The 15,999-nt window shown below is 39.4% G+C and overlaps 1 protein-coding gene across 3 annotated transcripts; it reads left to right on the top strand.

Annotated features, from left to right (window-relative positions):
• The first annotated feature begins 2,015 nt into the window (after positions 1–2,015).
• LOC127000809 (solute carrier family 25 member 35-like) lies at positions 2,016–13,547 on the top strand. Of its 3 annotated transcripts, none has more exons than XM_050864883.1 (8): positions 2,016–2,250; positions 2,637–2,813; positions 3,267–3,476; positions 5,889–5,955; positions 7,314–7,465; positions 7,991–8,105; positions 11,114–11,295; positions 12,123–13,547. In XM_050864883.1, exons 2-8 carry the CDS (start codon positions 2,649–2,651, stop codon positions 12,153–12,155), a joined length of 924 nt encoding a protein of 307 aa, XP_050720840.1. In that variant the 5' UTR covers positions 2,016–2,250; positions 2,637–2,648; the 3' UTR covers positions 12,156–13,547. The 3 variants fall into 3 exon arrangements, with proteins under 3 accessions (XP_050720840.1, XP_050720835.1, XP_050720827.1); XM_050864878.1 differs by having other exon boundaries at positions 2,016–2,284; positions 2,634–2,813; XM_050864870.1 differs by having other exon boundaries at positions 2,017–2,250; positions 2,634–2,813.
• The last annotated feature ends 2,452 nt before the right edge of the window (positions 13,548–15,999 follow it).

Genomic DNA, 15,999 nt, shown 5'->3' with positions numbered 1-15,999 from the left:
CCTCAATAAACAATATACGAAGAACCTGTTTGTGTGCCGCGCCTCACCGTGGGACGCGTCACTATAAAGCATTGCGTGTCTAACTTCACCATCACCACCACCACAGCCACTATCACCATCACCACCAGAATTACCACCACCACCCCTATAACCACCACCACCACCACCACCACCACCTAAGTCCTAAACCCACGGCCACAACTGTTTGTCATACCGCGACTCGATCTGTTTGTTGCAGGTCTTACAGAGGAGGAGGAGAAGGAGGACGAAAATGACATCGACGAAGAGTAAAAGAAAAACGGAGGAGACTGAGAAAGAGGAGGATAAACAGAAACAAGAACGAAAAAAAAAACCTGGAGAAGAAAAGAACAAGAAAAGTAGAAAAAAGAACCAGAAAAGGATCGAGGAGAAGGAGAAGGAGGAGGAGGAAGAGGAAGAGGAGGAAAAAACAAGACAAAGAAAATAACAAGAAAAGGAAAAGTAGAAAAAGAAAGAAAAAGAAAAGTGGAAAAAAAGGAAAAAGGAAAATAAGGAGGAGGAGGAGGAGAGAAGAGACGCCTCGATCCTTTTGTTGATGCCGTCACCCGATTTGCGGAAAGGCCGACGAGGGTTGTTATTCTTTAGTGGTCGTCTTCTCTGACCTTCTTCCCTGATATCTTTCTTTTTTCCGTCGTCTTCTTACTCCTCCTCCTCCTCCTCCTCTTCATATCCCTGTCCATGCTCCTCCCCTTAATTGTTTGTTGCTAATAGTGTTGTTCTTGTCATCTTTGTTGTTGCTATTATTATTATTATCATTATTAGTATTATTGTTGTATTATTTTTTATGGTAGCGGCGGTGGTAATGATGATAGCGGTCGTAATAGGGTCAGGAAGGCTCTAGGACACAAGTAAAGAGTTTCCATACATAAACTAAGCGGAGGGTTACTTAAAAATGTACAGTTCTGTTCGTGAGGTACCGTACGTTTTCCCAAGTGACAGACGGTAAGCGGGAGGTTCCAGTCCCCACTCATAAAATAGCTATACCCGACCGCGGTCTCATATCTACTAATTTTAGAGGAAAATTCTCTCTCTCTCTCTCTCTCTCTCTCTCTGATGATCAAATAAGAGGTCGAGAAGGAAGAGGAGGAGGAGGAGGACACAAAAGAAAAGGAAGAGAAAGGCGAAAAACAAAACTGCAAGAAAACAAAGAAAAGAAGAAATTAGACAAGAGAAGAAATGGTAGGGGGGTGCTGGAGAGAAGGAGGAGGAGAAAAGGAAGGAAAAGGAGGAGGAGGAGGGGGAAAGGCAGCCTCTCAGCATCTATCATCATCAGTAGCCTCAATTAACTTTGCTCTCTTTGGTCTAATCCATCACTACTACCTCCCGCCCTAATGGAGAGAGAGAGAGAGAGAGAGAGAGAGAGAGAGAGAGAGAGAGAGAGAGAGAGAGAGCAAAAATGTCTGTCTATCTGTATGTATGCCTATGACTGCCTTTTCATGTTTATCCGTGTCTGTATATGTCTGTGTTTACTTCTATGCGTCTGTCTATCTGCTTTTCTGTGTCTTTCGCTCGACAGTCTTTGAGGAAGATAAAATCAATCAAACCGCACCGCTCGTACTTGTCTTGGTCAGGGAGGTGATTGATTGATTGATAGTTTATTGTTGCAGGTAAACAACAAAGGAGAAGGGTATGATATAAGTCTCCACGATCTTGTACGAAATCATTGAAGCAAAATAACGGGCAAAGATTAAAAGGAAAAGTGATAAATAACCTTTCATTTTCCCTGGTGCATCTGAGATTATAGAGTTTATATAACCTCTAGACTCCTTGGTGGGCATTGAACAGTCAAGGTGAGTCAGCATCTGCCTTACATTGCACACTGCTCTGTCCTGCCTGGGGGTTGGGATGGCATGTTCCTCCCTTCTCCCTTGTTGTTTACCTGCAACAATAAACTATCAATCAATCAATCAATCAACTTCATGAAGGGCCGTGCTGAATAAAGTGTGTGTGTGTGTGTGTGTGTGTGTGTGTAACCTGTACCGTCCTGACCCGCGGGACGTCTGCCTCGCCCCTTGGCCTCGCTCTACGGTTTGCGGCACCACTAAACAAATACTCTGAGAAGACCATAAAACGTTTAGTAATTCCTTAGACTCTCCCTTGCTTTACGTAGTGGCGTAAGGGCCCGCACCCAAGAAAAGCCCGGTAGTAACGATGACTAGAGCAACGTCCTTGATGAGTGACACCTGACGTCTGCTAGGGAGGCTTCAGCAGGTAATAACAGGCAAGCTGGGGACGCTGGCCAAAGGTGATGAACGCTCTAAGTACGATAAACTGATAAAATGTCTTCAGCAACTAAGTGTTGTGCAGCTATGCAGTCTTCTGTACTATGTATTCAAGGTGTTTTTGCAGTTATAAGGAAACTCGTTTTGGTTGCGTTTTCTCTCAAGAATGATTTCATAACGTTCAGTGTCTGGTCACCTAGTATCTGCAGCAGGTGGTGGCTGATGGATTCACTAAGGATGTTTGTATGGCACTGTCTCCTCCCTCAAAGAGCCTTGCTACACAAAAGGAGCTGTGCCTCCTAGCTAACTTATGAGTAAATGTACTGATCCTAATACTAGCCTGAAAGGTAAAGCATACTACTCCACTTCCAGTAGCTGAAGGGCATCATGGAGTTTGTCATTGGAGCTACGGCAGCTTGTGGGGCATGCCTCATATCCAACCCGATGGATCTCCTCAAAACACGCATGCAGCTGCAGGGGGAGCTGAGGGCAAAAGGTCACTACACTGTGGTTTACAAGAACATCATTCATGCTGCATATGCTGTTGCCAAAGTAAGTGTGAAACCATAGTCCCCATCCAAGTCAGAGTAAAGAGAGCCCCTTTGAGAACCCATTACCCTGAGGTACGGGCCAATGTGAAGTCTGAGATTGCCACAGTTTACCTTCCCCAGGTTTCCTCGGGTACCCATTTAGTGACCAGCCTGAAAAGGGAGGATGACCAAATGGGTGAGCTTCAGACTAACTGCCAGTGGTGGGATTCAAACCCAGGCCCTCAGATTTGTAGCTAGGCATGCTAACCGTTGCTCCATGGAGGCATGTCTGGGAGGCCAGTCCCATAAGTTGGGACTTCAGTTAAGTCAGTAAGGCCTTTGCCCCAATGCTGTTGACTTGGAGGTTTTAATATAATTATTAAGTTATTTGTCAAATGCAAACTAACCTCATATGTATTTTGATGTTCTATGGTTTGATACTGAGTCTGAAATTTCAATTAACTTTTGCTTGCAGGCTGATGGTATTCTGGGACTCCAGAAAGGGTTAGCTCCAGCCATGTGTTACCAAGTGGTGATGAATGGAGTGAGGTTTGGACTTTATCGCAAAGTCCTTGATTCAGGGATAATATCCCGCGCTGATGGGAGTGTGTCCACTATTGGCTGTGTATTGGCAGGAGCAGGTGTTGGGGTCATTGGTGGCTTTCTTGGCAGTCCCCTATACCTGGTGAGTGGCTGTGTTGTTGGGTTTTAAGGATGTATATTATATTTCAAGAACAAGCTAGACTTGTCACCATCAAACTATTTTCACTGTTATGTGATGGCAAAGCAAACAACACATGGGTAAAGCCACTTGACCAGTTTATGCATGCCCTTAACAACCCCAAAATTAGACAAGTTGACGCCATAATATTTGACTTTGCCAAGGCCTTCGACAAAGTTCCCCACCAAAGACTGTTAGCTAAATTAGAATTCTATGGCATACGAGGACAACTTTCTAACTGGATTACCACGTTTTTGACTACCCGCAAGCAGAGAGTTGTTCTTGATGGTAGTCAATCCTCATCTATTCCTGTAACTTCTGGGGTACCTCAAGGCACCATCTTGGGTCCCCTTCCTTTCCTTTCTTACATTAATGATCTCCACCTATCACTTACCTCTACTACTAGACTTTGCAGATGACAGCTTAGTTTATCGACCCATTTTAGATAGGGATGACTGTCTTCGCCTACAGGATGATTTAGCTGCACTTGAAGACTGGCAAGCCAAGTGGCAGATGACATTTAGACCAGACAAATGCCATCACATCCGTTTCACCTGTACTAACAAACCTATTCCCTTCATTTACAAACTCCATGACATAAACCTAAACACTGTCTCTTCACACAAATACCTGGGCGTACACATCTCAGCAGACATGCGATGGAACACACACGTGAGCAGCATCAGGGCCAAAGCTCACAGAGCCCTGGGGTTCCTGCGTAGGAACCTTAGCAGGTGTAACACAAACATCAAAATTCTTGCATACAAAACACTCGTTTGGCCACACATAGAATATTATGACACCATCTGGGACCCACACACTAACAATAACATAAATAAATTAGAGGCCATACAAAACAGAGCTGCAAGATGGACCAGACATGATTACAGACACACTACATCAGTCACTTTGCTTAAACAAGACATAAAACTAGACCCATTAGCAACACAAAGACAAATAAACAGACAACAAATGGTATATAAAATCACAAACAATTTAGTAGACATAAACAAAGACACTTATTTACACCCGACAACTACACGATCCACTAGAGACAGCCACAACCTTAAATACCACACTTACCAGACTAACACTGGTATATTCAAATATTCATTCTTCCCTTGCAGCATCCAAGAGTGGAATCATCTCCCATCTCGTGTAGTTAATAGTCCCACTCTTGACACATTTAGGATAAGGATCATCAATCATTATCTCCCTAATCCTGGCCCTTTACCATATCCCAATACCTTTCCTTATCCTAATCCTGTCCTGGCCCCTTGAATCCCCTGCATAATCCCCGCATATCATGCCACCCGAGAGAAGCCCTCTGCAGGTCCCCTAGAAATGAATGAAATGAAATGAAATGCTTTGGTGGGACAGCAGGGTGAGTAATTACTAATGCCTCTGATGAATCATGCGTTGTTTAAAGAATCGTAACACTTTAAAACTTAGCTAAAATGTAACCTGCATATCAATTTGTATTTGATATAAAGCAAGAGCACATGCCAGTAGTAGTATGCATTTTGATACTTGTCTGTATTCTCTGCCCCATAGAGACTAAAGATTTGTATAAAGGAAAATCATTAATCTGCTATTAGACACTTTATGGTGTTGTCTCAAATATCAGCACCAGAGGCATGTGGTAATGTATATCTCGTACATGTGATGATTTTGCTTTTATTCCTTGGATTTATGCTGTAAATTGCATCATATAGTAAATATTTGAAGTTTTCAAATTGCCAGATAAAAAGTCATTTGTAAAGCTCTTATGATTCAACATTGATATTACCATTATTAGCCAGTTTTAGCTACAAGTGATTCAAGCAACTGCTTACAGCCCATTTGTCAGTAGGGCTTCCAAAATATTTATCGTTAAATATATAGCTAATCTATATGATATCAAACTCTTCATTAGTGAGTTTCAGCAGCATCATTTAGTAACACTGTTGGCCACTGAATCATGCATGTTACATTCTGCTTGTTGCACATTATGGGGTCTCAAAACACAATTCCTCTTAAGGCTCACAAAAAACAAGAACTGGCACTGCCAAGAACCCAAAGAACTGAATTATGCTTGATGCCTTCTACCACTCAAAAAATAACCTCCGGCAGACATCTATGACACACCTATGGCTCTTCAAAACCGTCTGGGGCTCATGAAAGACAAGAAAAATTGGCATAGCACCTAAATCATCCCTTACTTAGAGACAACTAAAAAATGTAGATTACCTAGCAGACCTCATGGTCAGTTGGCCATATTTAATTATATGGGTGCCTTTTAGTACAATACTAAAGTGAAAAGATTATTTTAAAAAAATTAAGAGGTAGAAATATACCATAAATAGAAAAAATGCATGTTGACATTTTTTCTTTCAGGTAAAGATTCACTTACAGTCTCAAGCAGCAGAGTCTATTGCAGTCGGGCATCAGCATAAACATCAAGGTAGTATTCTGCCAAATGCAAAGCCTTATATTAGTGCCACTTATAACTGTCTAGTATGTGAAGAATTAGTTTTATAACAATAGTCAAAAAATTAAATTACACAAAAATCTCATTAGACAAAATATTTAGTTTTCAACTCAAGTAGAAAGATATTACAAACCAACATCAGGCAATATGCCTTCATGATTTTATGTGATGGATGATTTTTGTGGTTCCCAGAAAGCAGATTTTGAATTAAAGAGGAAGTGTATTTCTCAACCCCCTCAATTCCTGTTTGATGACAAGTACCTTAGTGTGAGTATCTAAGAAGCTTAGTTTTATTTTGAAGCTTTTTAAAAGTTACACTTACTGTTATACAAGCTTCAAAATAAAACCTTTTAACAAAAGTTGCATAAAATTCCTTGCTGTGCAGAATTACCACTCACTTAATTAACTGAACATGTGTGAAGATATAAAAGATTGAAGTGTACACCCATCACAAAGAGTTAAGCCATAATAAAATGATGAGGCATTGAATATTTTACCTTAATCAGAATGCTTGTAAATGCATACATACACCTCCACCTCTCTTGCAGCCTTTTTGCACAAAACTTCTCAAATTCAACCCTTTAATGTCCACCTACCTAATGAAAAAGTTACTACTCCATTCAGTCTATATGTTACCTTAACATCCAATTATCATTTATGACATCTTTTATATTCCTGTGAATTGTTTTGCTTTCTTTTCTGCTTCAGCTGAATGTCTTTCCAGTGACTACACCAAACTACTTGAACATATCCATCACTACCTAATCATATTTCTGTCATCAAGGGCTGTTTTTTTATGCTTCAGCACCATGAAATCATTTTCTGCACCTGTAATGCTTTTGCTACCTTGGAAAATCCACAGAAGCATTTCTGACATGTGTGGTCTGCCAAGATTCTGCAGCATAGCTTTCATTTTCATTTCCAGTTTCATAATCTAAGAAGTAATATTGACAAAATGATTGCAGTTGACTAATAAACATCAGCACTTACAGTGAATTTCTGAAAGGTTTTGATCATACTTTGCATAACTCAACATTTATAATGCTTCATGTAAGACGAGAAGAAAAGGAAAGAGCTGAATACCATACATTTACAATTTCCAGGATATTTTTCATATCTCATATTTTTGTTATAGTATGAGCCCATCTGTTAATATTTTTTCTTAAAACTTTTGTTCTCGGCTTCATTCTTGGATGCCACCTCATGTATGTTAGACAAAGTAAATTGTATACAAAAAAAGGTCCACTCCAGAACAGTCCAATTTTGTCTTTGGCACTTGACTAAATTTTTGTGAGATCACCAGTTAATCTTCTCAATATGTTTGGTTTCAGGATTCCTTTCTGCCATGTCCAGCATCAACAGCAAGGAGGGCATCAGGGGCCTTTGGCGAGGATCCGCCTCTTCCATTCCCCGGGTTGGCATTGGGTCTGCCTCCCAGCTCTTCACATACTCCAAGAGCAAAGACTGGCTAGACCACTATGGAGTAAGTTTTGCTTCTCTAAGCCCATTAGTGGCACAGGTGAATTTTATATATAGTGGCTGCCATGATATATGACTTGATTGGCCCAACATGACAGGCAATAGAGGAACGTGGAGGTGGGTCATCAAAAACAGCGGCCCTGAATAAAGATGGGCTAATAAAGCTGATGAAGAAGAGAGATTGGCCTATACTGCCCCCCAGTGCTCCTCTTGACTGAAGTCACTGAGGGTAATCTGCCACTGAAAATTATCAACATGAATCGATGGGACTTGATCCACAACCCACCACCTCCCCACTCTATATTCTACCAGTCCTTTCAATTTTTTTTTTTTTTTTTTTTTTTTTTTCTTTTTTTCTCACAAGAGAGAAAGCCATTCTCATAAGTCAGCAAAGCCTCCACCCCAGTTGTGCATTTTTATATGGATAATTACAGGACATGTAGGTATGCATTGTTTTGCAAAACTCATTAAACCATAATGTAATATGCAAAACTTGTACATAAGTATATATTTAGCCAAACTTTTCCAGTTGTATCCACGAGACAGCTGGCAGAGCACATTCCTGGGGGCCATGACAAGTGGACTGGTGATTGCTACATGCATGAGCCCCTTTGATGTTGTGTCAACAAGAATATATAATCAAGGTAATTATACCACCAATGGGATGCTTTAGAAAGTAGATACTTTTTTTGTTTACTCATAAAAATGCTTTTAAGGATATAGAGGTATATGTACCACCAATTCATTGGCAACTGATGGTTCTGCACTTCTTTTAGTCCAGACAAAATTAAGAGAGGGAGCTTGAAATTCCTGTGACCATCACACTAGTTTACTGGGCGGCCATAAATACCATTGTGCATGGCAGGCGCTCACTTGGATTGTTTACACTGTACAGCTTGGTGGTGATCCCTCAATTTTGTGAGATTCTTAGCTTATCCTTAGCTGTGGTTTATTATTTTTATTGATCAGTTATGCTTTATAGACATGAGAGGTAGTGGGTCAGAGGTTTGTTTATAAATTATTTTTATGTGACCTCAGCTGGTTCAGCTAAATGGTTAATCTGGCAGTGCCTTGAAGCCCAGGGAGCTGAAAATTGGTGGTGCATGTTGTTTTGTAAGACTCAGCCATTATATGAGACTTTATGTATTAATTTTCTGTGTCATGTTTATCCTAATTGCTCTACCAAGCAGCCACAAAATAATAATTACTGCAGAATGCAGGAATTTGCTGAACAAGTTCGGTAAGTTAGGGTTCGGTTTGGTGGTAAGCCGGCCAAACATGTACATACCATTTACCGTTTACAGTTGATGAGGTTTCAGGCCTCGCTCCACTGCTAGTGCAGCGCTCTACGATGGCCGTCAACAATTACGATGTTAGGCTCAATAATAATCCTCGATACACTTATTCAAAACGTCGTAGTGAGTGAGTGAGTTTTGATGGCTTTCATGAATAGCCTACTGATGTCCTTTTGATAAACTCATTGAACATTTAACACAATTTGTCTTTGAGTACAAACACTAATTAAAAGCCATGATCGGTTATGTTACAAATTCTTTCAATTTCAGTCTGAAGAACTACACAACACTGGTCATTTGCTGAGTGGTAGATTTCAGGCTTCTTGTACCTCACACAATTTATGCATTTCTTCTCAGCCATGGTGCACTCCTCTGATTTATGATCACCAGCGCATTTGAAACATTTTGGGGCTTCTCCATTGGTCTTGGCAGGACAGTTGGCCTCAAGATGGCCATATCTCTGACAATGATAACATAAAATTGTGCGGAAACTGTCTTTCACCATGTATATTCCCCATTCTAATTTCAACTTGTCATGATTCTTGTAAATCAGCTCTCTTACAGTTGGGTCACACCTCAAAATGTAGTGCATCGTGCTGCCAGCTGCAGGCTTACTAAAAATCAGCTCAATTTTGTTCTCAACACCCTGAATTGTGTGTAAGAACATGCATGTTGGTCAGCGGTGGTTTGAATAAAGCCAACCAGAAAGTGTGTGTCTAGTGTCCACCTGACTGAATCACTTCCTATCTCGTCCTTCCGTGCCTCACCTTTCATCTAATACATCTATAATGTAATCACAAATTATTGAACATAGGAAACATTTCACCTCATATAGCAAACAAGGTTTGTTATATACAAAAAGTTTGGGATCCTTCAAATGTAATGGATCATCAGATATAACATCACCTCATTCTCCACAATTGGTTCATTAAAACGAGGCTCTGTAGTTTTTTTAACGGTTAGCCTACATGGAAGGATGAACAGATGAGATGACTGTTTTTCAAATGCTTTCTGCACTACTGACACTAAGGCCAATAGCTCTCTTGGTAAGAATACTTTACTTAACATCTTATGAGCTGAAATAATTACCAATGGGACCAACAACAAATTTATCATCTAAGTTTTTTAGCTGATTTAGGACAATTTTTATGTGCTGAATCCAAAAATCACATTGGTTTTGCTCAATTTTTTTATCTATCGCCACATGATGTTTTTTACGTTTTTTTTTTACACGTATGGGTATTTTCTATTTATATGAGGCAAAATTCTTTCTTATTTCTTTAAATAAACAAATTCTGAAGAGTTTACATGTGCCAATTTTTTACTAACTGGTATTTTTTGTATTTTGTTGGGACAACAGTCTGGGTTCACCAAGTACCTGTGCTTTCTGTGCAAGTGGGATAGTAGGGACAAATCTATGCATTACACGAAGAAGGACTGGCCTGTACAGGAGGAATTGGTGCCTTGCAGAGCAAGGAACATCATAAACAACCCTCTGGTGGACAGAGACAGGATACTCTTCCCACCATTGCACATCAAGCTCGGCTTGATCAAACAGTTCACCAAAGCTCTGAACAAGGATGATGGCTGCTTCACTTACTTGTGCCACGCTTTTCCAGGACTGACCATGGAGAAGTTGAAAGCTGGCATCTTTGACGGTCCTCAACTCCATCAGCTCATCAGAGATCCAGAATTTGAAAACTCAATGAACGAAGTGGAACTGGAAGCATGGAAGGCTTTTGTTCTTGTGAAGAAATTTATTAGCAACAAGAAGGCCAGGAACTACGCAGAACTTGTCACCAATATGCTGACTGTTTTCAGAAACCTCAGATGCAACATGAGCATCAAAATGCATTACTTATTCTCACATATGGATCAGTTTCCTGAGAATCTGGATCAATGAGCAACGAGCAGAGGGAGAGATTCCATCAGGGCATGAAAGAGATGGAGACCAGGTATCAGGGATGCTGGGATGCAGTCATGATGGCTGATTACTGTTGGACTCTGAAGAGAGACATCCCTACCGCTGAGCATTTTAGGAGTTCGAAGAAACGGAAGTTCATTTTTTGAACAATGATGACCTAATATCCAATCTACATGTACACCTTACCTTTATCAATGTCTACTATTCAGTGTACGCTTATCAATTTTTGTAACATTTAATTAACGGGTGTCATTTTCAGATTCAGCAGTGAAAATTTGTCCTAAATCAGTTGAAAAAGCTTAGACAACTTACATTTATTTTTTACTTTATTTATTTATTTATTTATTTATATTTATTTATTTATTTATTTATTTATTTATTTATTTATTTTTTTTTTTTTTAACCCAGTGAATTATTTTGGTTTGTCTTTCAGGGCTTGACAGTAAGGGGCGTGGCATGCTGTACAGTGGAATAGTGGACTGTATCATCAAGATCAGCCACAGTGAAGGCCTCCAAGGTTTTTACAAAGGCTGGTCTGGTATCTACTTAAGGATTGGTCCACACAGTTTCTTAAATCTAATACTCTGGGATTTCTTAACTATACTTCACAAAAAGGTATTCACAAGTAGTGAAATTCTTATCATATATATATATAAATAGATATATATATATATATATATATATAAATATATATATATATATATATATATATATATATATATATATATACATATAGATAGATAGATAGATAGATAGATAGATAGAGAGAGAGAGAGAGAGAGAGAGATCCAGATATTTTTGTATTTCAATTCTTGCATCAAAAAAGATTATCTATTGAAAACTCTCTCTCTCTCTCTCTCTCTCTCTCTCTCTCTCTCTCATGGGGAGAGGGGGGAGATGAGACAAATGATCCATACCCAACCATATGATTATTCATTAAAGACAACACATGTTAAACTTGTCACAATTATGAGATCTGGAAAGCATAAGGAAACTTTCACATATTAAAGTAGTGCAGCTGCTTGACTAAAAAAACTTTGTTGTGACCAGGATTTCTGCAGTAGGTATTTTAATTATATAATTTTTAGGGGTACTACTACTATAGTCTGTTCATTTAAGTCTGACCCAAGCTGACAACATAATCCTAAGCATGTTCGTAAACACAGTGCAGATTAGCATGAAAGTGCTGCGCGAGATAAACACAAACAGAGGTTAAAGAAAACTTGGAAGCCATAGCAGTAGCCAATCAGCACTCAGCTTGCAAACACACTTAGGTATATGTTGTCAGCTTGGATTGGACTTAAGCGAACAGACTATACATTATTACATATAACCAGGAATTTCTAATACAGTACATTCTAATCTTTTAATTTTAGTTATGCAGCTGATTTAATAGTTCACATGAATCATATATTTATAAGAATATTTTCATTAATTTTCAGTACAGGAATAAACATGAAGAAGGGAGGAGCTGATGAGAAGCAAACACGTCATAAACAGAGGAAAATGAAGACCAACTAATGGGAAAAACTTGTGGAAATAATTAGTGTCATCAAAGTTGCTTCAAAGTGCCAAGGTATTCCTGATGAACTACGAATAGTTTCATCATCGGGGTCCTATGGCAATCCACCACCACTGTCACTCTTCCTTCAGTAGCTGATGGCAACGTGTAATCAAGAGTATTCAGCATGGAGTAAAATTTGCACAAAAACACTGCTTGGTAGTGGTAACAGGAAAAGAAACAATTTAAACTTTAGTCAAACAAGATAACCAACAGCTGAGCATCAGATTGCAGTGACTGAGTCTGGTGAAAGTTTACCGTGTTAGTGTTATCTGGTCCATTTATTTCCTACCTTATTTGAACGTCAATCAGTTCTTGTCCATCTCTTTGAACCAGAATTTATTTAATACCCCTTGCTGCAGGCCTGACATCAATTTCAGTACAAGTATCTTATTACATCCCCTTTTTTAATCCTTTCGGCCCATGTAAATGCATCAGCTAGACCACAATGCAGTTTATGCCTTTCCAAAGAGTGCAATTTAAGTTTCTTCAATGTTTCTCTGTATGATAAGTTTGCAAGCCCTCGGACCATTTTTTGTAATTATTCTGCACAGATTCAAGGACTTTACATCCTGTTTGTAATACATAGGCCAAAACTGGACAGCATAATATATGTGAGAGCTAACCAATGTCAAGTAATAATATTTCAAAGATTACCTTCAGCACACTTCTAAAAATAGAGCAGTTTATTATTTTTTTTTTTCTGTGTGGTTTGTTTTGCTTGATGTAGAGTTTTTCCATTAATTATTACCAGAGTCCTAGACCCAACCAGACCCCCATGGTCCCTTCTTCCATTTAGGTTACCACACCTCAGCTCACACAGATGTTAGTGGTGCCACTGACAGTATTTCTGACTTTATTGATTTCCTACACATTCCCACAGTCTCAGACTAGGAGTACATGCTATAATTATCATAACTAGTGTTTGCAACATTAACCAAACATTCCTACTGTTTCAGATCAGAAGAATGTGCTAATATTTTTTCATGAATTAACTACTCACAGTATTATATAAATATTTAATGCATATAACTAACATTACTGTATATATTTTGTAAAGTATTCCAAATGCTTGGCACTTCTGTTTGAATGCTCATGAAGTGAAAATGTTTCATGGAAATGGAAGAGACAATATGTTGCCATTACTGAGCTGTAGCAGTAAAGTACTTAGTTATTTGTTGTATATAACAAATGTATATCAGTGCACATGTAAAGCCTCATTTTGTATATAATGAATCTCTGGTTTAAGGTTTCAAGCACATCTCAAAATAATATATGAGATTTATGCACAAATAAATATATTCTATAGAAATGAATGAGTTTTAATGATGATAATTAGTTTTCTTTTGAAAGATTTGTATTTCAATTAATGAACAGAAAATAATGGGCAAAGGAGAACAGACAACAATTTTAAGTTATTTCAATGACTATCAAGAAAAAGAAATGGCTTGGGCAGGTCATATTATGCATAGAACTGATAACAGATAGACATCAAAAGTAGCAGTGTAGTGCCTGATGCCTGACCCACTTGATGGGCGAGCCTCCCACAACTCACTCTGCGAATGGGGTACCTCTTTGGCCGAATGGTTAAGGAGTGGCTTTCCCATCTCACTGGTCATGAGTTCAATCTCCAACGCTGGTGAAACTTTCCTGGTCTGGATTAATTTCTTGTGTGTTTCGAGATATGCAGAGGTCATGTGAAGATATAGTGAAGTGGGAATACGGGCAATACAACAATGACAACCCACGAATCTTTGGAAGTCAGGGCAGGCAGATGACCAAGAGGAGGGATAGAATTAGAGCATTTGCCAGAGCAGGATGCAGTAACACTTAACATTAGACAGAGGTGGAGAACTTTGGAAAATACGCTAGTCTTGCTTGGAAGTAATAACAGCTGATGATATTACATAAAGATTTGGTATATTATTAATTTGATGGATTTTACTAGACAATGCAAAAACTGCCAAAATTACTCAAATAAAATTGAATATGCTGCTAAGACAACCTTCAAGAAAGAGGAGGAAGACGGCTACAAAAGAAGCCAATGACGACCAGCTGGGTGCTTCCTAACACCACTGTATTCTCCTCAACAAAACCTTGCTACAATGAGGGAGGTGGCAGGCACACACACACACACACACACCATTTTACTCTCATGGCTCTGTAGACTGGCAAGCTCCAGGCTAGAAGTATGGTAGGTTATTACACAACTTAAACTGTGTATCTGGATCTGAAAAGAGCCTTTGATAAAGTTCCACACAAGCATCTTTTTGTGGAAATTGGAAAACATAGGACTGAGGATGCCTTGCAGTGGGTGGAGCCGCTGCTGTGCAAAATCGCATCTGAAGGCCAGCATCACAGCTATACAAGAAGCAATAAAAGGACAAAATATTAAACTACAAGCAACTTAAGGACAAAATTATACACTATATCCAGAAAAAGGATAAAATTATACACTACAAGCAGTAAAAGGGCCCCTCTGTTAATATGAACTTCTAAACCTATAGTATTGGGCCCTACCCTCAAAAAATAAGAAACATCTGTAGGTGTATGACCCAAACTCCAAGTGTCGGTATGGGTTTAGCTCATACTGAGATTTAATCAAGCTGCATTGTATGCGTTTTTGGGCCACAGTGATCCTGGAAATCAAAAAAAATAAAAGAAGATTCATGCATGTCTCATTGGCTGATTTATAAATTATATTTGCTGTAAGGTTCACATTGGCAGGGAGTTTCCTAATGTTGTTTGTGACATGTTTTGGAACAGCAGTGAACTTGGAAACCAAAATAAGTAAGAGAAATTTAGGTCATAAGAAGGTTTGTTAACTTTTTGCCCAAGTGTAAAGGTTTCTTTCCTTTTCTTTTTTACCACAGGAAGTTCGTATAGACAGTGGGAGTCCCGTTGCTTGTGGTTTATAATTCTGCCCTTTTGTCAGGATAACTGATGCTGGCCTTAAAACGATTTGATTTGCATCCTGAGGATTTTACACAACACCGCCACCACCCTCGCCTCAGGTTTCCGGAGCAATGCGTGACTTGTCTGCACGTCACCGCTGCATGCGCGCCCTCACTATACCCAGTCATTAGTATCCCTGTCGCCGTCAAGGAGGATATCAATTAAGAAAAAAATATATACAACATGTGTGTTGATCTCTCTCTCTCTCTCTCTCTCTCTCTCTCTCTCTCTCTCTCTCTCTCTCTCTCTCTCTCCCCTTCTTTACAACCTGAGCGGTGGTATTTTATAATAATGAGGCGATGCGCAGAGCTATCGCGACTACTGTCAAGGCAAAATAGAGGGATGTTGGCTTTTTACAGTTCAGACGGAGTCAGTAGGGGGCGGCGGGGGTGGGCAGTTTCACTCATGTTGAAAAATGAAGATAATCGATGATTGTATAAATTAATAACTTTTCGAATGTCGAACAAAGTAAATGATCCTATTTCACTTTTTTTTTTCTCCTGGCAATAAAAGGTGAGACTCAAGGTGATCCGTCTTCCCACTTGGACGGCACGTTTAAATGTTGCGGTGGAGTTGCATGTGCAGATGTGACGAAGACAACTTTGGCAAGTCACGGTGACACCCTTCCTGAGGAGTGTTTCGTGTTCAATCTCAGGATTTCAAGCAATTTTTCCCCTCATGTGAGACAAAATAAAATTTGGGGATAGCAAAAAGTTAATACGAGGGACGGTCATGATGATGCAGCCTGGCATGGCAGAGGCTTCGTCACTGCATAATCTTGCCCCTTTGACTTTCCACCAAAC

Source organism: Eriocheir sinensis, chromosome 2, assembly GCF_024679095.1.
Source record: "Eriocheir sinensis breed Jianghai 21 chromosome 2, ASM2467909v1, whole genome shotgun sequence".
NCBI classification, from domain to species: domain Eukaryota; kingdom Metazoa; phylum Arthropoda; class Malacostraca; order Decapoda; family Varunidae; genus Eriocheir; species Eriocheir sinensis.
This window is presented reverse-complemented; position numbering and strand designations above follow the sequence as displayed.